The sequence below is a fragment of the Pygocentrus nattereri genome, chromosome 13 (assembly GCF_015220715.1).
Source record: "Pygocentrus nattereri isolate fPygNat1 chromosome 13, fPygNat1.pri, whole genome shotgun sequence".
NCBI classification, from domain to species: domain Eukaryota; kingdom Metazoa; phylum Chordata; class Actinopteri; order Characiformes; family Serrasalmidae; genus Pygocentrus; species Pygocentrus nattereri.
In genome coordinates this window covers 37,655,116-37,680,094 of record NC_051223.1, presented here as the reverse complement: position 1 = coordinate 37,680,094, position 24,979 = coordinate 37,655,116, and the positions used below count along the sequence as shown (strand labels likewise).

Sequence of the window (24,979 nt, the reverse complement as noted above, 5' to 3'; positions counted from 1 at the left end):
GAAATGACCACAGAGCGCCACAGTAAGTCTTACCTGTGGCCATCAAACTCTACAACTCCTCCCTCAATGTTTGATACTGTGGTTCATCTGTGCACTCAATACCTGTACTGTTCTTATGTGTGGTAATAATAATAATGTAATTAATTTTTTTAATTGTGTGTGCAATAACTCAGAGGTGCAATATTTTGAACTGTTTTAAACAGTATGTCTCATTTATTATCACAGTCACCGCCACTTTACTGTATTCGTAAGAACTTAAATCTAGTGTACATATTGCAAATTTCCCTCTTTTGTTTTAAATTATTAAAGTGTTTATTCTTTTACATAAATGGTTGCAACTGTAATAACTGCAGTTTCCCTCTGGGATCAATAAAGTATTCTGAATCTAAATCTGAATTCCCAATCGGAACGTTTAGGTACGTTCTGCACATGTGCGTTCGCGTCCTTTCCCCATTATATCAGAAATAAGACTGCAAAACAGCAGAGGGAGCCACATGGATGGATGGATGGGAGTGAAAGGAGCTAAACGACTGAAACCGAAAAGTTAACATCTAATGACTTAAACAGAACTTTCCTTTTAGGAATTTTAGGAAGTAGAAGAATGTATTTCACTAAAAAAAACAAAGAAAATTCACCTGTTCGTTTCCTTTTTTCTCCAGCAAACGGGTTTTGGTCAGCAGGACGCTAACATTACTGCTACTGAGGGCTGATTGGTTGGTGGAGTGGAGCAGCTCCTTGGCAGTTCCTGCTCACGGATGTCATGAATGTACATGAGGCGGCGTTTTCAACTCCTATAATTTGAGTTAAAACGCTCTTGAAAATGTAACAGCGGTGTTAAAATGTTTCATGTTGTTCTGTTTTGGACTCGCTCTGGAGCGCCCTCTAGTGCTTGAGAGCTGGAAAACATGAGAGTGGGAATTCTCCTCTCTACAAGTTCTCTGCTGGTCTGAGACGACCCTTGACTGTACCACCCAAGCAACGGTTTACTGCCTTTATCCAGCGCTTTTTAAATGCCCTGTACTCTGGATACATAAACCAGCAAACCTGTCAAACAAATCTTCAGCCATATCTGAAGGACAGAGTGGGCACCTGCTACTAGAGCGTGATTCCCATCAGACAAAAAGGCCACCCTTATGATGGATCAACTTCTATTGTACCACCAAACTCCAGCGGAAATGAAGTGCACTTGTGTGTCTTTAGAGTGTGTGCATGCCTGAAGTTCCTGCCGCACTCCGAGCACTGATACGGTTTCTCTCCGGTGTGAATGAGCTGGTGTCGTTCGAGGCCGTTCTGCTGATTAAAGCTCTTCCCGCACTCCGAGCAGGAGTACGGTCTTTCTCCGGTGTGGGTGCGCCAGTGCACTTGGAAGTTACTCTGTCGATTAAAGCTCTTCCCGCACTCCGAGCACTGATACGGTTTCTCCCCAGTGTGAACGCTGTGGTGGAGTTGGAGGTGGCTCAGCTGGCTAAAACTCTTCCCACATTCCGAGCAGCGATACGGTTTCTCTCCGGTGTGAATGCGCACATGTGCTTTCAGGTTTCCTCGGTCACTAAAGCGCTTCCCGCACTCCGAGCACTGATACGGTTTCTCTCCTGTGTGAACACGTTGGTGCGACTCGAAATCTCGAACATCCCTAAAATTCTTCCCACATTCCGAGCAGTAATACGGCCTCTCTCCGGTGTGAATGCGCTGGTGCAGCTGAAGGTTATTCCGCTGACTGAAGCTCTTGCCGCACTCTGAGCAGCCATACGGTTTCTCTCCTGTGTGGACGCGCTGGTGTGCTCTGAAGGTGCGTTTGTCTCTGAAGCTCTTCCCGCAGTCTGAGCACTGATGCGGTTTCTCTCCGGTGTGGATGAGCTGGTGTCGTTGAAGAACACTCTGCAGAGTAAAACCCCGCCCACACTCAGAGCAGCAATACGGCTTCTCCCCGGTGTGAATGCGCTGGTGTCTTTGGAGAGAACTCTGGTGGTGAAAGATCTTGCCGCACTCCGAGCAGTGGTGCGTTCTCTTCTTTTCTGTATTGTTCCGTGTTGGGCTGTGAGGGGTGTTGGTTTTGGGGGTACCGGAGGACGCCTGCTGAGCGACGGAGCTTGTCTCGAACGACATATTCTCACATTTAACCTCTCCTGAGTTTATTAACGTGATGTATTCCATGATCTCTTTATGGAGGTAAATTTAAGCTGTGCAGGAAGGAGGACACCAGTGGGACACTAGGTGGTGTTTCTGTCTGGAACACAAAAAGAAAAGAAGTTTTTGTGAAATTAAAATCATACGAATGTAAGAACACAGTGAAATGACACAGAACCATGGCCCCACACTTACATACCAAGATTGGTGGCAATACAGCTTTACCTCATTTCCTGTTGGTGGTGGACAGTAACTGAGTAACTGAGTAAATGTAATGAGTTTCTGTACTTTAGTATTTTTGGTGTATCTGTACTGAAGTTTCTCCGTTCTGGGCGACTTTTTCCTTTCACTCCACTACATTTCAGAGTCTAATATCCGACTCGTTCCTTTTGGTTTCTGTGTGTATAAAAACGTAACATGTCAAAACGAAAGAAGCGCAAAGCCAGAGCACCAATCAGGGCCCAGCGGTCACTTTGTTTCGAGCTGGTTTTGACCTGTTGGTCATACCGACCCAGCGCAGCACACGGTTCAACGTCAGCGCAGCAGCGTAAAACTTTGGGAGAGTCTGTTCAACATAAATGATGAACTAACCTAACTTTGTGTAAATAGAGCTCAATATAGAAATATGTCCACATATGCAGTCGAGACTGACGCGGCTTTTTTCTGAATTTCTACAAACACCATTTCATTTTATAGTAAATGAGTTTGGGCTGGTTGATGTTTATGAACAGACGCCTACAGATCAACATAGTAAAGGAGCTCATCTGTGATCCTGAGTTTAAAGCCAGTTTTTATTCAACTTAAACTTGGAACTAAGTTGTAAATAAATCTGAAACTGAAACTTTGCTTGTGTGTAAAAAGTGATTTCAGAGCCACTCGGTTCTCCCTGATGGAACCTGTTTACCTTCAGTGTTTTGTGCTTCTGATCATTTTAATAGACGTCAGCGTCACTAATTAATGCCGTTCTATTAAAAGACTGGTTTACCAAGAGAGACGCTGGAGGACTTTCACCTGAATTCCTGTAAATATATAACACCTGAAGTTAGCACACACACACATACGTACATATATATATATAAGTCAAATCTACCAGAGTCATTAGCCACACTCTGGAAATGTTCACATTTTACCGTTTTACGTACAAACAGAATAAAACAAAAAATTCCCTCTCCCTGCCTTTTTTCCGAGTATGCGACCACCCACATGTCCGGCCGGACACTGAAGGACGACTGACTGTCGAGCTCTCCTGCTACCTGATTCAGACCAGCTGCCCACGCCCCGGCTACTGCCATCTGCCTTGGACCAGCTGCCCACCCTACACTGATGTTCTCATAGACTCCTGGCTATTCCTACTACTAATATTACTGCTATTAATATTAGTAGTATAATAATTTGTAGGTTGTCTGACCAGAGGAGGACGGGTCCCCCCTGGTGAGCCTTGGTTCCTCCCAAGGTTTCTTCCTCAGCACTGAGGGAGGTTCTCCTGCCACTGTTGCCCCCTTGGGTTGTTCACCTGGGGGTTTTACATTCATGTTAAAACTTTGTGTTTACTGGAATTCTGTGAAGCTGCTTTATGACATCAGTTGTTAAAAAAAAAAAAGAAAAAAAATTGATTTGATACACACACACACACACACACACACACACACAATCTGTGTGCACAAAATGCCAATACAGTAGAGAAATACCTGCAAATACAGGATTTCAGGGAATTAAAAAAGAGAATGAAGCACTTTTGGTTGCAAAAGCTCAGAAATGAACAAAAGCAATAAAAGCTCATAAACGTTTTAGGCCCTGAGTGTCAAATAATCAATAAATTATCCAGCCAATCAAGTAATAAAACTAGAATAACCCTGCTGAAAAAGACCATTAGAACCATTAGGACTGAACCCTAATGATGCTGCTTTCTAATGGGAATTGGTTTCCAATAGAGGCCACTAGATTCCTGTAGAACACCTTTAGGTCCCTTTAGGAAACCATCAAATGCATTTAGAATAAGCCACTAGTCACCTGTTAAACCATTAGGATTGAACCCTAATGGTGTTGCTTTCTAATGGGAATTGCTTTTAATAATTTCCAATAGAGGCTACTGGATTCCAGTAGAACACCTTCAGGTCCCATTAGGAAACCATCAAATGCATTTAGAATAAGCCACTAGTCACCTGTTAAGCCATTAGGATTGAACCCTAATGGTGTTGCTTTCTAATGGGAATTGGTTTTAATAGTTTCCAATAGAGGCTACTGGATTCCAGTAGAACACCTTCAGGTCCCATTAGGAAACAGCCACTGGTCACCTGTTAAACCATTAGGATCCTATACACTGTGATGTCAACCAATTAAAGAAGACATAACCCTGCTGAAAAAGACCATTAGAACCATTAGGATTGAACCCTAATGGTGTTGCTTTCTAATGGGAATTGGTTTCCAATAGAGGCCACTAGATTCCTGTAGAACACCATCAGGTCCCATTAGGAAACCATCAAATGCATGTAGAATCAGCCACTGGTCATCTGTTAAACCATTAGGATCCTTTACACTGTGATGTCAACCCATTAAAGAAGACTAAACACATTACAAGACCATCAGAAACCAACAGACACACTTAATCCTTTGTAGTTTTTTTCAGCAGGACGTTAATCAGACAAACGTACGCGGTTCTTCACTTCATCTGCTCCTGCACCTCATATTAATCACCTCATTAATAAAGTCCGGTAAACAGGTCAGGTGGTCATTACCTGCTCCTGTTTGTGTCCTTCCAGCAGCACAGATGGAGGAGTGGACTGAGCAGGGGCTCTTCTTCTCTGCTTTACTGAGGTTGGAGAAAGCAGCGCCCCCACCTGGACTGCAGGAGCGTCACACTGGACACCACGTGATCTGTGAGCGTGTAGGAGCTTAGAGCGTAACTTAATCCCACCCGTATTCGGACATAGATAGACAAACATATATGGTAGTAGGTCGGAGCAGCTCGCCCATTGGCCAGCTGTGAAATCAACAGTGCAGTAGAGCTCGAGTGGCTCTAGATGCTCCACGGCGGTTAACAAGAGAAGATCTGTCCACCTCCTTGTTTCTACACTCACTGTCCACTTTATCAGCTCCACTTACTGTATAGCTGCACTCTGTAGTTCTACAGTTACAGACTGTAGTCCATCTGTTTCTCTGATACTCTGTTACCCTGTTCCTCAGTGGTCAGGACCCCCACTGTAGAACTACAAAGTGCAGCTATACAGTAAGTGGAGCTGATCAAATGGACACAGTGTAGAAACAAGGAGGTGGACCAGTCAGTGTGCATATATATCAAACGTGTAGAATTCAGCATAAATGTAATAAAACTTTAGTAGCAAAAATGAATCTATAACATCAAATTATTCATGTCAGATTTATTTTAAGTCCTGTCTGGCAGCAAATCGGAAAATGACGATTCACAAAAAGAACAAAGAGAAAAAATTCAAAATATCATAAAAGGGTGAGAGCACCAATATTAATCAGAGCTTTGGTAGAGGTTTGGGAAGTTAGGTTCCTGTTATCTGTCCCAAGGAATCGGAATTTCCAGTATTCCAGCGTAAAGCCAGGGCCTCTTGAGGTTTGGAGGTTGAAGTACAGCATGGATCTGACCCCATCCTTGCACCTGACCTGCCCAGTAACAAGACTCCATCAAGCACTTTCCCACTGGATACCAACACTCACCAGTCCACAGATGATCTCTCCTGATCCATCTGCTGATGCAGTTATCTCAAGATGTCTCAGAAGGCCTCAGGTAGAGCTGAATGATTAAATCCTTTCTATATTGAAAGACTGCGACTTTCAAATGGTAATACCTTCAATTTTTATTAGAATCTTATAGTCTGTCAGCAGACCAACAAATAAATGAAATTTAACCCAATAACCTGGAGCCAGTGAAGAGCTTCTCGATTAACTTGCCTAATCAGAAGCAACCAAACATCCATGTGCTGTGACATTACAACCACAATTAACTAGCAGGCTGTTGTGTTATCTAACTTAGATATTGTGTTAAGCCTTCAAGCCTCAAGCCAGAAAAAGTACACGCTGGTCTTACAGGCCCAAAAAAGGCCCATAGCTCAATATACATAGAAAACAATCGCAATTCTAATCATAACCACAAAATCGGTCAGAAAAATCGCACTTAGATGTTTCCAAAGCCGTTCAGCACTAACCTCAGGATCGCCACCGTCTTCAGACATTCAGAGCCAAAGCAGCAGATTAACGCCTGACAGACGTCCACAGCCTGGTGGTGGATGTACAGTGGTGTGGGTACAGAAGTTCACTCTACATTTACGGCATTTGGCAGACGCTCTTATCCAGAGCAAATTACAGGTTGATCATTTTTTACACAGGTAGACCAAGATGGTGTTAGGAGTCTTGCCCAAGGACTTATTGGTATAGTGTAGGGTGCTTGCCCTGGTGGGGGATTGAACTCCAGTCTACAGCGTAGAAGGCAAAGGTGTTAACCACTACACTAACCAACCACCACTCTACAGCACAGACCTCACTCACCCTGACTCTGTCCTCTGGTGGAACCTGTCCACCTCTAAAAGTAGAACTTTTGCAGCCTTTAGAGCCTACAAAACACACAAGAAAGCTGAGAACTCTTCTTCTATTTAACCTCTTGAATGTCCAGGATCCACCAGCGTTATAACCAAAGTGTTATTCCACACTTCTATAATCTAAGAATAACTCGTTTGCATTGCAGTCACTGTAGTTACTGAATAATAAGACTAAGTAGGGAATAAGCCTGAGCTTCTAAGGGGCTTCAGACTGCAAGCAAACCATTTGTGACTGTCAAATTTACTCATGATCAAAAAAGTTACTCCTATACAAAAACAGTCTACGAATTTGGAGAAATATCTGCTTAACATTCATCAAAAAAAATTATGGTGATATGATGTTACCCAAAGTACGTTTTACCTTGTTTATCTGCATAAAAGTATCCCTGTTGCTTGAAGACAGCAGTCACGCTCATGATTGTACAGACTCTGAAATGAGGAGGTATCTTGACTCATATTAATTCATCCAATAGTGCTGATACCAAATCTGCACACGTGGCAATAGCAGCATCGAACGTACACAACCGAACAAATAAACCGGTCATATAATCATGAAAATAAATCAGCTGTTTGTGTTATTAGACATCACTGTTAATAAATAAACCTTCATATTAAACTAACATTCTCTGATTTTGACTGCTACTCTAGCACTAATGCCCATTAGCAGCACTATGGGAATCGCTGTATTATGTGAGTATAAAGCTAGTAGCGGCGGTGGTGTTACAGTTTGGGCAGGTGTGTCCAGTCAATACAGAACTGCCCTACACTTTGCGAACGGTACAGTGACCCAGTGGCCCAAACTACTGAATAACATCATTAATCCAGTCATCGTGCCTCTGCATGAACAACACAGGCCTCATTTCATCTTCATGGACCATGGATAGCTCCAGCTAATCCAGGTGGCATCATTAGGGAACGGCTGCTGGAGACTGGGGTACCTCAAATGGAGTGGCCTGCACTTTCTCCAGACCTCAATCCCATAGAAAACCTTTGGGGTCAGCTGAGTCGCCGTGTAGAGGCTCGTAACTCTGTACCCCAGAACCTCAATGACACTGAGGGCCGCCCTTCAAGAAGAGTGGGATGCCGTGCCTCAGCAGACAACGAGTCGAATTGTGAACAGCATGAGACGTCGTTGTCAAGCTGTAATTGATGCTCAGGGGCGCATGACGAGTTACTGAGATGTTGAGATGAGGAAATCACCATCGCATGCTTCTACTTAAATGCCCTACTTTCATGATATAACATCACTGCAGCGTGAACTTTTTACGTTTTCCATAAATTTCACCCGAAAGCGAAATATCCCGAACTTTTTGTGAGTAGTGTATGTGTATATGTGCCTCTTGCTGGTGCGAGTTCATGCCAGTTTCCTCCCTTTTAATGATGCACTCAAAGACTACTTGTTTGCTGATGGCTTCTCTCAATCTGGATAACTTAATCATACGTTTTGTGCATGTGAGCTGGCTAATATTGTTGGATGTTGGACCTCATCACTAACCTTGACCTTAACTCTTTCATTTCAGAAGAGCAATTAACACTATATAACTTGGTTTGGAACTCATTTTTGTAACTTATGCCTCCTGGCTAGTCTTCCAAGCTAGACGTCCATCATCAGTTGGGACAAGAACCTCCTGCCCAGATGGAGAAACCTGACTGAGATATTAAATAACCCAACACAAACCATTGTTTCAATGTGATGTCTGGACATACCTACATGCTACTGAGTTGAATGTATCAGCAAACATAACGATATTTCTGTTGCTTGGTAACAAATGCTACAAAGAAAACTCTGGAATGAATCATTTAATGCAATGCAGTAAACTCCAGAAAGGTTTTGCACTTCTGTGACAACGTCTTGCTCAGAAAGACTCACCAGCCGTTCTTAAGAAGAAATTTCTTCCTAAAACCTACTTTGGCAGTTTTGAGGAAGATTCTGACATTCACCAATGTTTTCTTAGTTGGGTTATGTTCTTAGGTAAGAACAGGATCTACACATACACTCAAGAGCACAAAAGGTGAGACCAGTTCTGTGCTTTAAGATCAAAACATGAATCTGACAGATTTTTTCTTAGCACCTTTCTCAAGAACACACAAGAAGATACTGGAGAATGAGGCCCAGTGCTGTCAAAGAGTGTTGAGTGCTCAACTACCTGCATGATCGTCCAGATTCCAGTATTACGACGGATCAACATCTACAACACCCCCCAACCTCCAGCTGAAAACAGAAGAGCACTTATGTGTTTTTAGAGTGTGTGCATGCCTGAAGCTCCTCCCACAGTCTGCACAGTAATACGGTTTCTCTCCGGTGTGAATACGCCGGTGTCGCTGGAGACCACTCTGCTGATTAAAGGTCTTCCCGCACTCTGAGCAGTAATACGGTCTCTCTCCCGTGTGAGTGCGCTGGTGCACTTGGAAGTTACTCTGTTGGTTAAAACTCTTGCCGCACTCCATGCAGTAATACGGTTTCTTTCCTGTGTGAATGCTCTGGTGTAAGCGGAGATTACTCAGCTGGTGGAAAGTCTTCCCACACACTGAGCAGCAATACGGTTTCTCTCCAGTGTGAATGCGCATGTGTGTTCTGAGGTTTCCTCGGTCACTAAAGCTCCTCCCGCAATCCGAGCACTGATGCGGTCTCTCTCCTGTGTGAATGCACCGGTGCGATTTGAAATCAGTTCCATCTCTAAAACTCTTCCCGCACTCCGAGCAGCGATACGGCTTCTCTCCGGTGTGAACGCGCTGGTGAAGTTTAAGACTATTCCGTTGATTAAAGCTGTTCCCGCAGTCCGAGCACTGATACGGTTTCTCTCCGGTGTGAATGCGCTGATGTGCTTTGAGGGTTCCACGGTCTCTAAAACTCTTCCCGCACTCTGAGCAGTAATACGGTTTCTGTCCATTGTGAATGAGCTGGTGTCGCTGGAGACTGTGCTGTGCTGTAAATCTCCTCCCGCACTCCAAGCAGGCGTACGGTTTCTCTCCGGTGTGAACGCGCTGGTGTCTTCGGAGACGACTCTGATGAGGAAAACTCTTCCCGCACTCTGGGCAGTGGTGAGCTTTCTTCCTTTCCATTTTTGGTTTTTCAGCTGTGTTAGTTTGCAGAGTACTGGAGGACGTCTGTCGAGCGCTGGAGCTCCTTTCGGATGCCATACTGTCACATTTGATCTCTCCTGTGTGACGTATTCTTCTTGTAGGCATCTCCTAAGGTGTTTGGGCAGGAAAGTGGACACCAGGAGCGGGAAAAGACTTGAATGTCATTCATTTCTGGAACAGAAAAATAAGAATAATGTAGTATTCAAACAGTTATGAGAAATGCAACAAAAGTAAAACAGAATTGTTGGGCTTGTAGACGATGTAGACGACACTCAGTTACTTATAAATCAAATAAACAGTTTAAATAAAAGTTGACATGACGTTCATTAAATTCAGCATGGCCAAAAGTTTGTCGCAAGACCATGTCAAGCGAGAACAGAGCCTACTCCAGTTCCTATTCTAGGAGAGGCTGAATGTACTAAAAAGTTCTGCCACAGTTAAGCAGCAGGTCAAACAACTGCTAAGTCTACTCTACCCACCCCATCACGGTCTCTAAACAATGAGAGTTCAAGCAGTTTCTAGGATAGTTTCCATCAGACTCCTGAATGGCTATTACCCCCCACTCCTACCGCCCCTCCACTAATCCCCCTGAAGGTCACCCATCCTACACAAACAGCATTTCAACTCCTACCACCTATTAATCTACCCACCACAACCAAAGGCTCTTGAGTGCTGTTCTCCAGCAAATTTCCAACCATCGTAAATGATGTTGTATCAACAATAACAAGTTTTAAATTTGAAGTTTAGAGTAAAGGAAATCACTGAGAAAACAGGTATGTTTTGAGTTGAGATCGATCATGGAGACTCTGAGAAGGAAGTAAGTTCCAAGTATTGGAGCTGTTACACTGAATGCTCTACCACCGACTGAGGACAGTCTGAACTGGGGCACTTCAAGCAAACCAGTACCAGAAGACCTGAGAAACAGGCTGAGGCATAACGATGGAGAAGTTCAGCAGAGTGAGTCCACGTAAGGCTTTGAAGGTTGAGGAGTAGTACTGTATTGTATTGTGTACAAAAAGAGACAGAAAGCCAGTACGGTTTATAGAGAACAGGTGTAATGAACATTTTGTGAGAGTGAGGACTTTTGAACATAGTGAATTTTATGGAGGAGTTTGGCTGGGCAGGGACCAAAGAGAAGGGCGTTACAGTAATATAGACGAGAACTAATATGCACAGGAACCGGCATATCTGCATCACTGCTACTGAGCATGGGATGGAGTCTGGAAATGTTACGGAGGTGACGGAAGGCAGTGTTAATAAGTATGATGATCAATCGAAAGTGAGGAATCAAACACGACACCAAGACCTGATGACAACAGTTTCTGGATGCCAAAGCTTTATCAAAGTGGGTGGTGGTAAATATTTTGGGGGCAATTATTGGGACATCAGTCTTCTTGGAGTTAAGCTGAAGGAAATTAGAGCTCATCCAACTCTTAATATGACAGATACGGGCAGTTAGAAAGGGAGCAGATGGGCTGAAGCTGATATAGATCTGTGTATCATCAGCTTCACACCTGCATGGCCTCCTTTAAGGAACTGATTTCAGATTGGGTTATGAGATGTTTTGTGCGCACAAGCTGTAGAGGAAGACATGCAAAGGAAGGGATTTCATGCTTCAGTGAAACAACAATAAAGTACGAAAGAAACCCACCTTAGCACCACCTGTTCAAAGGCAAGTGGCTTTCCTCAATATGACTTATGAGCACCACAGTAAATATGAACCAACTGACCAGGCTTTTGGTCAAATATGACTAAAATCTAAATAAAGCATCAACAAAATGCTCCACGTTTGCAAACCCAACCAGGAAAACATCTCTATCCACCAAAACCACAAGACCTCAGATCACATATTCAGCCTCTGCAGCTGCTACATGTTCGTGTTCACTTGTACTTTTTCATCTTTTGACACTTTCATTAATAAAAAACTAACAGTGCCTCGATAAAACCTCGGAATTCAAACAGACCCGGTGTTCCCCACCTCGACCTGCTCAGCTGCTCCTCTTCCTCCATCAGCTCTGCTGAAGGCGTGGGCAGAGAACTTACCATTACTCTGCAGTGTTTTCCGGGTTTCTCAGACGCTAGGGGGCGCTCCCGAGCGAGTCCGAAATGAATGGGTTGATATGGAGCGTTTGAGCAAAATCATCGTTTATAAACGCTGAAACATTTTTAATGTACAAGAATCCGGTCGTATCCCGAACACAGAGCAGTAGAAGGCATTTTAACACCGCTATTATATTTTTAAGAGCTTTTAAACTCGAGCTATAGGAATTTTAAACGGCGTGTATGACGTCAGCGAGCGCGAACAGCCAATGAGCTGCTCCGCTCGCCCATCAATCATCAGGCTCAGCAGTAAAGCCCCGCCTCCTGCTGCCTGAAACCCGTTGGCTGTAGAAAAAAATAAATATATAGATAAGATTTCTTTGCTTTTTTAGTGAAATCCATCCGTCTCCTTTCTGAAATTAAAGAAAGGTTGTGAGCGAGTGATTAGAAACTATTTTAACTCGTTTTTAGCCGTTAAGCTCCGTTCAGTCCCATTCATCGAGGACTCACTCGCGGGCGCCCTCTGCTGTTCAGCAGGCCTGTTGTTGATATAACAGTGGAAATAGGAAGTGGCCAGGCTCCCCATAGACCGGCTCTGGCGTGGAGAGATCAGACTCTGCTTCTTCGCTTTATTGGGCTTGGACAATCTTAGTACCACTAGCGCCCCCGCCTGGACCGCTGGGGCCTCGCAGTCAAACCACGTGCTTGGGGCAAACTTTACAATCTGACAAACCCCGCCTCCTGCGGTACGCTCCTGGCCAACTGAGAAATCGGTCACATTAATGCAGCAGAACTGGCGCTGGATTTGGACCCTGCTAGGAAAACCAGCACAGCACCAGTGAAATCAGCATATGTTGTGTTTTGCTGCTGGTATGAAGGTCAACCAGGAGGTCCGTGCTGACATAACCAGTTAAAGGTCAGCATAGACCAGCACGAAAGGCTTTTTCTTTTTTTTTTTTTTTTACAGCAGAGTGGTCTCAACAGCTGCGTCCAAAACCTCACAACACTGTACCATGCATATTACTGTACTGTACATGCTACTGTACCATACATCCTACTGCACTGCACATATTACTGTACTGTACATACTACTGTACTGTACATGCTACTGTACCATACATCCTACTGTACTGCACATATTACTGTACTGTACATACTACTGTACTGTACATGCTACTGTATCATACATCCAACTGTACTGCACATATTACTGTACTGTACATGCTACTGTACCATACATCCTACTGTACTGCACATATTACTGTACATACTACTGTACCATATATCCTACTGTACTGCACATATTACTGTACTGTACATGTTACTGTATCATACATCCTACTATACTACACATATTACTGTACTGTACATACTACTGTGCTGTACATGTTACTGTGTTATACATCCTACTGTACTACATACTATTGTACTGTATATTACTGTATCATATCCTACTGTACTACACATATTGCACTGTACATATTACTGTACTGTACATATTACTGTACTGTACATGTTACTGTATCATACATCCTACTGTACTACACATATTACTGTACAGTACATACTGCTGCACTATACAGACTACTATCCCATACATGCTCTTGTACTATACAGACCCTAGACATGACCCAGACACGCTACTGTACTATGCAGACTACTGTAGTATATGTCCTATTCTACTATACAAGCTACTGTACTATATACACGACTATCATACCTATTAATTGGCTATCAGGCCAATTAAAGTCAAAGAGAATTTAATATCTAATATTTACTTTAGAAGTCCAACTTACCTGAACGTCAGTTTGAAGCTTTAATGCTTATGCATCACAAATGTTAGAGGCAGGAGAGTTTACGTTTAAATGGAGACACTTCGTGTTGGAAAAAATGTTTTAGAAGTGTAGATAAAATATTTTTTTATTGGTTAATATATTAGGTTTAACCGTGCTGGCAGTGAGTTCAACACAGGTGCATTAATCTGGCTGTAATATGTTTTTTTAAATGGGCACCAAGGGTCATAATTACGAGGCCAATCTGACATAGACGGCCGCAATGAACAGCTCAATAAATATGAGTGTACTGTATGTAAATCTACTGAGCAACAAGACAGTTTTGCACACTGTTGTACCCCTGGATATACTCTTTAAATGAACTAAACGAATGGAAATGGTTCAGGTGTCTTTACAGTGGTGGTGATAGGAACCAGACGTCGCCATGACCACAACACAGATATAGACATTTTATTACCATCCAGAACCACCAGAGAACCTACAGGAGTCGTCTGAGTTTATATTGAATGTTGATTATGGGAAATAGTGGAAAATCTGGAAAAATGAGTTTTCTTTGGGGACTATTTTGCCGCACAGCGCCCTGCATGTCTCCCTCCACCATGAATGGATTAAAATAAACAGAATAAAATATGTCTCAGTATTTAATGTAGGAACTTTCTGTGAGGAGCTTTTAGAGGTGGACGCCTGGTTCCCATCACCACCACTGTGAACAGCTCTGACTCAGCTACTCTCTCTATAACAGAGCGTTTCACACTAAACCACTCTGAGCGACTCTGTTTACATCTTAACTACTTAATTATGCAGAATTTTTGAAAACATTTAACAGGAACTAATAATTTCCACACAAAGAGACTTGAAGGCATAAAAATGCTCATGATTACATTATTGCATAAATTAAATTACATTTAGCAGATGTTCATGTCCAGAATGCTTTACAGAAGTACTGGGTTTTCTCCCGTGAGAGAATGAATCCTATGAATGAAACTAGCACAAACAAGTTTAGAGTCCGGGTAGCCTACACAGGTGTCATGCCTGAGAAAAAGCAGCAGAGAAAGAATTCAAAAGAGCTAAAAAATGAAAATTCACAGTCTATAAGACAGCATGAGAGCGCCACTCACCAAGGTTATTAATGACAAAACTGGCTGACAGTGACTCGGCCAATGCCAAGATCACAGGAGGCACTACAGTCTCAGTTAGAGGACAATAAGAGAAGCCCAGATTATTAATATGTCTATGGGAGCAGTCGTGGGCTGGAGGTTAGGGAACTGGCCCTGTGACTGGAAGGTCGCCGGTTCGATCCCCAGGGCCGACAGCACATGACTGAGGCGTCCTTGAGAAAGACACCTAACCCCCAACTGCTCCCTGGGCGCCGTGGATAGGGCTGCCCACCGCTCCGGGCAAGTGTGCTCACTGCCCCCTAGTGTGTGTGTGTGTGTGTCTATTCACTAGCGTGTATCTGGTGTTTCACTTCACGGATGGGTTAAATGTGGAGGTGGGATTTAAAAAGTCTCACTTAAACTTATAATGTCTGATGGTGGTACAGACTGGTAGTACATAACTGGTGGGTGGGTTGGCCCCATCATCAGGAGATCGGGAGTTTGATCTCTGGTGATGCTACAGCCGTCCATAGCCGGGAGTCCAAGAGAGCGCAATTGGCCTCACTCTCTCTGGGTGGGTAGGATGGACCCCTGTTAGGCGACTGTTAGCTGACGTAACAGATCTGGCCGTCGGCGCTTTCCTTCGAGAGCGTTCGGCTGTCCCGTGACGTCGCGTGAGCGGCAGCTCGAAAAGAAGCGGCGGCTGGTTTCACAGGTCTCGGAGGAAGCCTCTGCTGCCTTCGCCCTCCTAGCATTGGTAGTATCGTGTGATTGGGGGAGTCCTAAATAGCAGGTGGAATTGGAAACGACTAAATTGGAAGAAAATAAAATGTAATAAAAACAAACAAAAAAAAAGACTGTAGTACCGGTTTGGGTTTTTTTCCTATTAGAAAATGTAAGTTATCTTTGTGTCTGGAGCCCTGCTGCCTTCTCTACACCGCGCCCATCTAAAGAAATGAGAACACCTGCGGCTGTTAAGGCACATCAGTCACACAATCACAATGGCATACAAATCATAACAGGACTTTTTGTTGTGCCATCGCCCACCTGCTACTTAAATCCCAAACCTAGAGATGTCGTTATATGTCCTCAACTTAAATCATTAACCAACATCAGAGACTCAAACTACAACAGTCTCCACCTCCACCATAGTGCACTTCACACAGTGTCTCTTCAGGGTACTGAAATGCCGGAAGCTCTTGCCGCACTCCGAGCAGTAATACGGTTTCTCTCCAGTGTGAATGCGCTGGTGCACTTGTAAACCACCTCGGTCACTAAACTTCTTCCCACACTGTGTGCACTCGTATGGCTTTTCTCCGGTGTGGAGGCGCAGGTGCAGCTGGAGACTGCCCAGTTGATTAAAACTCTTCCCGCACTCCGAACAGTGATACGGTTTTTCTCCGGTGTGAATAAGCTGATGTCGCTGGAGACCTCCCATCTGTGTGAAACCTTTCCCGCACTCCGAGCACTGATACCGCTTCTCCCCCGTAGTGCACTTATGTTCATTTAAAGTGTTCGAATGCCGGAAGCTCCGTCCACACTCCGAACAGAAGTACGGTTTCTCTCCTGTGTGGATGAGCTGGTGCCGCTGGAGACCTCCCAGCTGAGTAAACCCTTTCCCGCAGTCTGAGCAGTGATACGGTTTCTCACCGGTGTGAATGCGCTGGTGAATCTGGAGCTGCCTCTGTACGGTGAATTTCTTGCCGCACTCTGAACACTGGAACCGTTTCTCTCCAGTGTGGATGCTCAGGTGTCTCTGGAAGTCACCTCTGTCTCTAAACCTCCTCCCGCACTCCGGGCAGCAGAACGGTTTCTCTCCCGTGTGAATGCGCCGGTGTGACTGAAGAGTGCTCGGCTGATTAAAGCTCTTGCCGCACTCCGAGCACTGATACGGTTTCTCTCCGGTGTGAACGCGCTGGTGCCTTTGGAGGTGATCCTTCAGAGTGAAACTCTTCCCACAGTCCGAGCACTGATACGGTTTCTCTCCCGTGTGGATGCGCTGGTGTCTTTGGAGAGCGTTCTGCTTGGTAAAGCTCTTGCCGCACGCCGAGCAGCGATACGGTTTCTCTCCCGTGTGGATGCGCTGGTGCGCCTGGAGAGAACCTTGCTGAGTGAAGCGGCTCCCGCACTCCAGGCACTCATACGGCTTCTCTCCGGTGTGAACGCGCTGATGTCTCTGGAGATCACACTGGTGATAAAAGCTCTTGCCGCACTCGGAGCAGTGATGAGTTCTCTCCTTCCCTGTGCTCTCTTGCATGAAGCCGCGAGGTGCGATGATAGAGAAACTACCCGAAGACGTTTGTGGAACAAAGGAGCATCTCATGGACTCCATATTCTCACACTTAATATCTCCTGACTTTAGCCATCGGACACATTCCTCTGGGTGGAGGGAGTTCTACGCTGCAGAAAAGCAGAGCAGAAGATTTGCAGGCGAAATTTATTTCTGGAGGAGGAGAAGAAGCAAAAGAACAAATAAATGCAAGTATGATTAATTATACCTAATGCAGAAAATATGCAGGTAGGTACAAATTAATATAAAATAAAATAAAATAATAATAAACACCAAAACTTCTGTGGTGAAAGGAGGAAAATGGTCCAGAATTGGGGTGGGGGGTGGGGGTTTACAAGGCAGCTACATATGAAGATGAAGCAGAATATTATCCAATAGATCAGTGGTCCTGGACTCCCCGTCCTGCACATTTTAGTGTTTACTCTGCTTCCTGCACACCAGATTCAACTGATCAGCCAATCAACAAGCCCATGCTGAGTTTACCCGGTTAGAAAAGCATTACATTAACGTTTATGGCATTTAGCAGACGCTCTTACAATTTGATCATTTTACACATCTAGGTAAAGGTAGTGTTGGGAGTCTTGTCCAAGGACTCTTACTGGTATAATGTAGGGTGCTTACTCATATGGGGATTGAACCCCAGTCTACAGCGCAGAAGGATGGGGTAACACAGCCAACCACCAACTGTTTTGATGCTGGTATGCTGGTTACCAGTAAAACAAGCATATATTGCATTTTAGTTGCTGGTATGACGGTCATCTGGTAAAACCAGAATATGTTGTGTTTTGCTGTCAGTATGCTGGTCAACCAGTAAAACTAGTATATGTTGTGTTTTGAATGTTGGTCTACCAGCAAAACCAGCATGTGTTATCTTTTGACACTGGTATGCTGGTCACCATCAAAACCAGTATTGTGTTTTGATGCTGATATGCTGGTCACCATCAAAACCAGTATTGTGTTTTGATGCTGATATGCTGGTCACCATCAAAACCAGTATATGTTGTGTTTTGATGCTGATATGCTGGTCACCATCAAAACCAGTATATGTTGTGTTTTGATGCTGATATGCTGGTCACCATCAAAACCAGTATATGTTGTGTTTTGATGCTGGTATGCTGGTCACCATCAAAACCAGTATATGTTGTGTTTTGATGCTGGTATGCTGGCCACCAGTAAAACCAGTATATGTTGTGTTTTGATGCTGGTATGCTGGCCACCAGTAAAACCAGTATATGTTGTGTTTTGATGCTGGTATGCTGGCCACCAGTAAAACCAGTATATGTTGTGTTTTGATGCTGGTATGCTGGCCACCAGTAAAACCCGTATATGTTGTGTTTTGATGCTGGTATGCTGGCCACCAGTAAAACCCGTATGTGTTGTGTTTTGATGCTGGTATGCTGGTCACCAGTAAAACCCGTATGTGTTGTGTTTTGATGCTGGTATGCTGGTCACCATCAAAACCAGTATACGTTTTGATGCTGGTATGCTGGCCACCAGTAAAACCTGTATATGTTGTGTTTTGATACTGGTATGCTGGTCACCATCAAAACCAGTAAGTTATATGTTGTGTTTTAATGCTGTTATGCTGGTCAACCAGCAAAGTGAGTAACCAGTGGCTAATTCTAAATATGTTTGATGGTTTCCTAATGGAATCTAAAAGTGTTCTCTACTGGACACCATTAAGCCGATTCCCATTGGAAAGTGAAACCATCAGGTTTTGATCATAATGGTTCTAATGGTCCTTTTCCAGCAGCCCTCCATCTGGCGCCCAACCGCTGCAGTGACCTGCTGAGTCGCCCTATCGCAGCTAATAGCTGATCAATACTTTAATAATCCGCATTATTAAGTGTCCGTGCTCGTGGTGACGCGTGCAGCGCCCCGAACAGCCTCGAGCGGAGAACCTTCTCAAACACAGCTTAATCCTCAGGAACCTTCGCCTTGCCGTGACTTTTAAAGATCGGTGGAGAACACGACGAGAACACGTGCTGAGGAGGTTCTTACCTTTAATCCACCCACGTTCTCTCTCTGTCCGTCTCTCCAGCACCACCACAGCGGAAGCGCAGAGGTGTGGGCTGCAGGTCAGAGAGGGTTTCCTGGTGCTTTGTTGGGGTTGGAGAACCTCAGCTGGAGCATTAGCGCCCCCGCCTGGACTGCAAGAACTTCACACTGGAGCCACGTGACCACACAGGGCCTGGGTGCTATTTTTATCCCACCCGTATTCCCTCCCTCAGTCCCAAATTTGTCCATGTTTACTAACAAAGCCATTACTCGTGGACCCATAGGAACCATCAAGTGCATCTGTTGCTTCCTGATGGTTTTATAATGCATTTTGGCTTGATCACAGTGTAAAGGATCCGAATGGGTTAACAGGTGACCAGTGGCTGAGTCTAAAGGCATTTGATGGTTTCCTAATAAGATGATCTAAAGGTGTTCTACAGGAAACTAGTGGTCTATTGCTACTGGAAACCATTATGCCAATTCCTATTAATAAGCAAAAACATTAGAGTTTTAATGGTCCATTTTCAGCAGGGCAGCCGTTGGTCACCTGTTAAACCATTCGAATCCTTTACACTCTGATATCCACCCATTAAAAAAACCAAAACACACCACAAAACCATCAGGAACCAACAGACGCCCTTAATGGGGTCTGTGTTTTTCTTCAGGCTGTTCTAGGTGTTGTAATTTCCTTGTATTTATTGTCTTGACAATCTTTAGATTTGTTTCCACTGTTTCCTGCTTATTGTATTACTATTGCGAATGTTGCCCTACTGTGGTGATGATATTTCAGCTATTAATAATAAAGATTACAGTAATAACAAAGCATTTCCATACAAAGGGTTTTATTCCAGCTGAGCACAGCTGTGTATTTTACCATGTAAAGAAATCAGAGTGAGGGTTTACATGCACTGAAAAAAAACCCATTAACTGAGCTCAAATCCAGCCCCTTAATCAGATTTATAGACCTTAATCTGATCTAAGAAATCAGAATGTGCTGTTTACACGACCGCTTAATAATCCGATCATTATCAGATTTCTGCAGTTATCTGATTATTAAGTGGTCGTGTAGTGACAGTGAGGAGGGCCTGGGTTTGATTCCAGGGCCGGGTGACCGGGGTCCTCTCTGTGTGGAGTCTGCATGTTCTCCCCGTGTCTGTGTGGGTTTCCTCCGGGTTCTCCGGTTTCCTCCCACAGTCCAATGCAGTCAGGCTGTGTGTGTGTGTGTGTGTGCGCCTGCCCTGGACTGGCAACCTGTCCAGGGCGTATACTGCCTTCTGCCTGATGACTGCTGGGATAGGCCCCCCGGGACCCTGACGGAGAAGCAGCTTGGAAAATGGATGGATGGATGGAAGTGGTCGTGTAAACAGCACATTCTGATTTCTTAGATCAGATTAAGGTCTATAAATCTGATAAAGAGGCTGGATTTGAGCTCAGTAATGGGTTTTTTTTCAGTGCATGTAAACACTCACTTCTCTCAGTCTGCGCATGTGTGAAAACAGAGCGCCGCCCCGGAAACAGCGAACAGCGTTTAACACCCAGAAGACCAACACGGTGCTTTTGGAGCGACGCTGAAACCGAATACACACTCGACCAACGGAAGGATTTAAATATTCATAATGTTCAGCTAAAGTGACTCAGTGTGTTTAAAAAAGCCACCATAGTTTGAGTTTGAGTTACGTTTACGTCACATCTTTTTCTGTGAGTTTAGTGGCTGGTTGTAAAGCAGAAATCTGATTACTGCCTGACTCACATAGACACGAAGTTTCCCCATTATAACAGGTGACAGTTATCAACTTATTAGACTTAAACACACTGAACCAGTTACTGACACAATCTGATTTTCTACAGTTATCAGATTGTTAAGTGTAAACACACTGAACCAGTTACTGGCATAATCTGATTTTATGCACTCATCAAATTATTAAGTATAAACAAACTGAACCAGTTTCTAACACAATCAGATTTTCAGCAGTTATCAGATTATTAAGTGTAAACACACTGAACCAGTTACTGACACAATCTGATTTTATGCACTCATCAAATTATTAAGTATAAACAAACTGAACCAGTTTCTAACACAATCAGATTTTCAGCAGTTATCAGATTATTAAGTGTAAACACACTGAACCAGTTACTGACACAATCTGATTTTCAGCAGTTATCAGATTATGAAGTGTATATAAACACACTGAACCAGTTACTGGCATAATCGGATTATTAAGTGCATGTAAATACACTCAGTGTTGGGTATGGTTGGGCAGCAGGTAAGAACTAAATTCTGCATGAAAGAAAATCTTCAGGAGAAGGTTTGGTCACCACTGACCTAAAAGAATAATCATGTTAACATACAGGATCATCTTATCATACAGATCAAACCAGAACCATTCAAAATCACAAAACTACAGGTTCCATCGTTTTTTATTGTAAGGAATACCAGAAACTCACACTATGACAGTTTCCACCTCCACCATAGTGCACTTCACACAGTGTCTCTTCAGGGTACTGAAATGCCGGAAGCTCTTGCCGCACTCCGAGCAGTAATACGGTTTCTCTCCAGTGTGAATGCGCTGGTGCACTTTTAAACCAGTTCGGTCAATAAATTTCTTGCCACACTCTGAACACACATATGGCTTTTCTCCGGCGTGAACGCGGAGATGTAGCTGGAGACTTCTCTGTTGATTAAATCTCTTCCCGCACTCTGAACACTGATACCGTTTCTCCCCCGTTGTGCACTTATGCTCCTTCAAAGTGTGCGAATGCCTGAAGCTCCGCCCACACTCTGAGCAGTGATACGGTTTCTGTCCTGTGTGGATGCTCAGGTGTTTGTGGAAGTCACCTCTGTCTCTAAACCTCCTCCCGCACTCCGAGCAGCAGAACGGTTTCTCTCCTGTGTGAATGCGCCAGTGCGAGTGGAGGGTGCTCTTTTGAGAAAAGCTCCTGCCACACTCCGAGCACTGATACGGTTTCTCTCCGGTGTGAACGCGCTGGTGCCTTTGGAGGTGATCCTTCAGAGTGAAACTCTTCCCACAGTCCGAGCACTGATACGGTTTCTCTCCGGTGTGGATGCGCTGGTGTCTTTGGAGAGCGTTCTGCTTGGTAAAGCTCTTGCCGCACGCCGAGCAGCGATACGGTTTCTCTCCCGTGTGGATGCGCTGGTGCGCCTGGAGAGAACCTTGCTGAGTGAAGCGGCTCCCGCACTCCAGGCACTCATACGGCTTCTCTCCGGTGTGAACGCGCTGATGTCTCTGGAGATCACACTGGTGATAAAAGCTCTTGCCGCACTCGGAGCAGTGATGAGTTCTCTCCTTTTTTGGGTTCTCCTGAGTGAGGCCGCAAGACGTGCTGGTGGAGAAACGACCTGCACTGGAGCTTCTTATGGATGCCATCCCTGCTGAAAGAAATCCGAGAAACCATTAAAAGCTTCTGCTGAGTCCAATAGCCACTTAGTGTTCTGTGTTTTCCTGATGGGTTGATATCACAGTGTAAAGTGTCCTACTGGAAACTAGTGGTCTCTAATTAAGCCAGTTCCCATTAGAAAGCAAAAAACGTCATCAGGCAGGTTTGAATCCTAATAGTTCTAACAGTCTTTTTTCAGCAGCGTAGCCAAACCCAGCTGTGGCCGGCACTGGCAAAATTGTTTCTGGCCTCATTTGACATTCTGCCAAGCAGTAAAGTAAGAACCGATTTTGCTGACTGAAGTTTTTTCTGTTCGTTCCTGCCCAGAGAGCGTATATAATACGGACCATACCTGCAGCACATCTGGCATTTACTTGCAGCCCACATACTGCATGGAATGATGGCACAGGAGGGGGCCAGGTGCGGTTGAACCCAACCTGTTTACTGTCATTAGAGGCCTGCATCTCAACTACCTTCAAACTAGCACTGCCAGAACTGACCCACCACTCAGAACCACACCATTGCTTCCTTGTTGGGGACTTCCACTGCCGCACGGTTCCACAAAATTGTAAGCAGCCACACATAACTTTAAAGTAAATGGGCATATGTAGTCGTGTTCCTAGTACTGAGGCAGATTGAGGTCGACTCACTAAACTTAACATTTTAATATTCCTTATTTAAATAACTATGAAACTGTCACACAGGACATTTTAGGTTGGATTCTGTACAGTGTACAGTGTCACATGTGGCTCAGATCTGAATTTAAACGGACCCAAATCTGTTTTGGCACACGTGGGACAAATGAGCTTTCTTAACGTGGGCCACTTTTGGCTCACATGCGGTTTGCCAGTGCTGACCACAGGGCATCAGTGCCATATCTTTGCCAGAAGAGGCTCACAGCCGCCTGCTGTCTGAGTGGCAGCTCAGTAATGTGTCTTGGCTTTTGTTGATGGACTGTTATAAGTTAAGTGATACTTTTTTAATCCCACAAACGGGGAAATTCCACCTCCGCATTTAACCCATCCATGAAGTGAAACACCACATACACACTAGTGAATAGACACACAGTAAGGGGCAGTGAGCACACTTGCCCGGAGCGGTGGGCAGCCCAATCGACGGTGCCAGGGGAGCAATTGGGGGTTAGGTGTCTTGCTCAAGGACACCTCAGTCATGAACTGTCCGGCAACCTTCCGGTCACAGGGCCAGTTCCCTAACCTCCAGCCCACGACTGCCCCAATCACAATGTATAAGAACCTAATGGTTTAATCGGTGACCTGTGACTGATTCTAAACACGGTCAATGGTTTTCTAATCGAATCTAAGGGAGTGTCCTGCTCAAGGACACCTCCGTCACGTACTGTTGGCTCTGGGGATCGAACCGGCAACCTTCTGGTCACAAGGCTGATTCCCTAACCTCCAGCACACATATTCCTCCTGGTGAGATTTGCAGTGGTGATTTTCAGCCGTACAGGAGCAGAAGTCTTGGAAGAGAACTTTATTCATTTCTGGAGGAGAAACAAAATACATTAAATGGCTAGTATGACAAACTATTGAGGGCTTTATCAAATGCAGATGATAATCTGTTAGTTTTACATTAAAAAACAAAACTAAAGCAAAAAAGCTTGAAGGAAGGATGAAAATTGGGGAAATGCTGAGCTGTCTGTAAGGCAAGAACCTGTATTTCACTCTTAAAGACATGGTTCTACAAGGGTTCTTTAGTAAAGACAGTGGTTCTCTGTAGAGCCATGAACTATTTTCTGCTTAAATGGTTCTTTGCATGGTGAAATCAGTTCTTCAAATTGATTGTCAAGTACACACACATCAGCATTTAAACCGGCAAACTGTTCTTTCTTCAGATTGATGGAGAATGTATTATACACGGTTCTATGCAGAACCTTCGTGAAAAGGGTTCTGTACACCACCAAAAAGGGTTCTTCTACTGTTACAAGCTTGACATGACATCGTGAGAATAGCAGAACCCTTTTTGGTGCTGCATAGAACCACACACAACACTTTCTCCATCAATCTGAAGAAGTTTCACCAGCTAGGAACCATATTAGCAAAGTTGATGGTTGCTTGAGTGTTCATAGAACCATTGTTTTTACTGAAGAACCTTCGAAGAACCATCTTTATTAGGAGTGTTGTGGAGAAGCCTCACTGCTACATCATTTAGCTCTCACAAGTAAAGACATTTCAAATTATTCTATAATGACCAACCGCAGCTTTATGCAGTAATAACTCACAGTATATCGTAATACCCTGCTGGAAAAACATAGAAACCTGTTGGTTCCTGATGGTTTTGTAATGTGTTTTTTTTTAATGGGTAGGTATCACAGTGTTAAGGATGCCAATGGTTTAACAGGTGATCAGTGATGGTTTCCTAATGGGATCTAAAGGTGTTTTACAGGAAACTAGTGGTCTGTGTTGGAAATCATGAATCCAATTCTCATTGTTTTAATCCTAATGGATTGTAATGGTCCTTCTCAGCAGGATATTAGTCGTAGCTTTTCGTGCTGTCTGACAGGATGAATGCGCTCTGCTCTTAAAAGACTTTAAGAGGAACCTGTTGTCAGGTTTAACCCTTTAAATCTTC

At 44.2% G+C, this 24,979-nt stretch overlaps 1 protein-coding gene across 8 annotated transcripts in view; it reads right to left on the bottom strand.

Moving 5' to 3' along the window:
• Nucleotides 1-266: 266 nt before the first annotated feature.
• The window catches only part of LOC108442026 (zinc finger protein 239-like), a 24,816-nt gene continuing 103 nt past the window's right edge, over nucleotides 267-24,979 (bottom strand). Inside the window, exons 2-7 of one of the 8 annotated variants that reach the window (XM_037543952.1) lie at nucleotides 23,745-23,891; nucleotides 21,495-22,382; nucleotides 15,866-16,806; nucleotides 8,963-9,506; nucleotides 5,753-5,757; nucleotides 267-1,986 (exon numbers count right to left, since the gene is read on the bottom strand). In XM_037543952.1, the coding sequence (XP_037399849.1) occupies nucleotides 1,132-1,986; nucleotides 5,753-5,757; nucleotides 8,963-9,506; nucleotides 15,866-16,806; nucleotides 21,495-22,382; nucleotides 23,745-23,889 (3,378 nt within the window). In that variant the 5' untranslated portion in view covers nucleotides 23,890-23,891 and the 3' untranslated portion in view covers nucleotides 267-1,131. Of the gene's footprint in view, nucleotides 2,228-3,535; nucleotides 3,571-4,821; nucleotides 4,928-5,752; nucleotides 5,758-8,962; nucleotides 9,507-14,993; nucleotides 17,147-18,994; nucleotides 19,117-21,494; nucleotides 22,383-23,744; nucleotides 23,892-24,979 lie in introns of those variants that run through there. The other 7 variants (XM_037543945.1, XM_037543946.1, XM_037543949.1 and 4 more) reach the window with 7 other exon arrangements.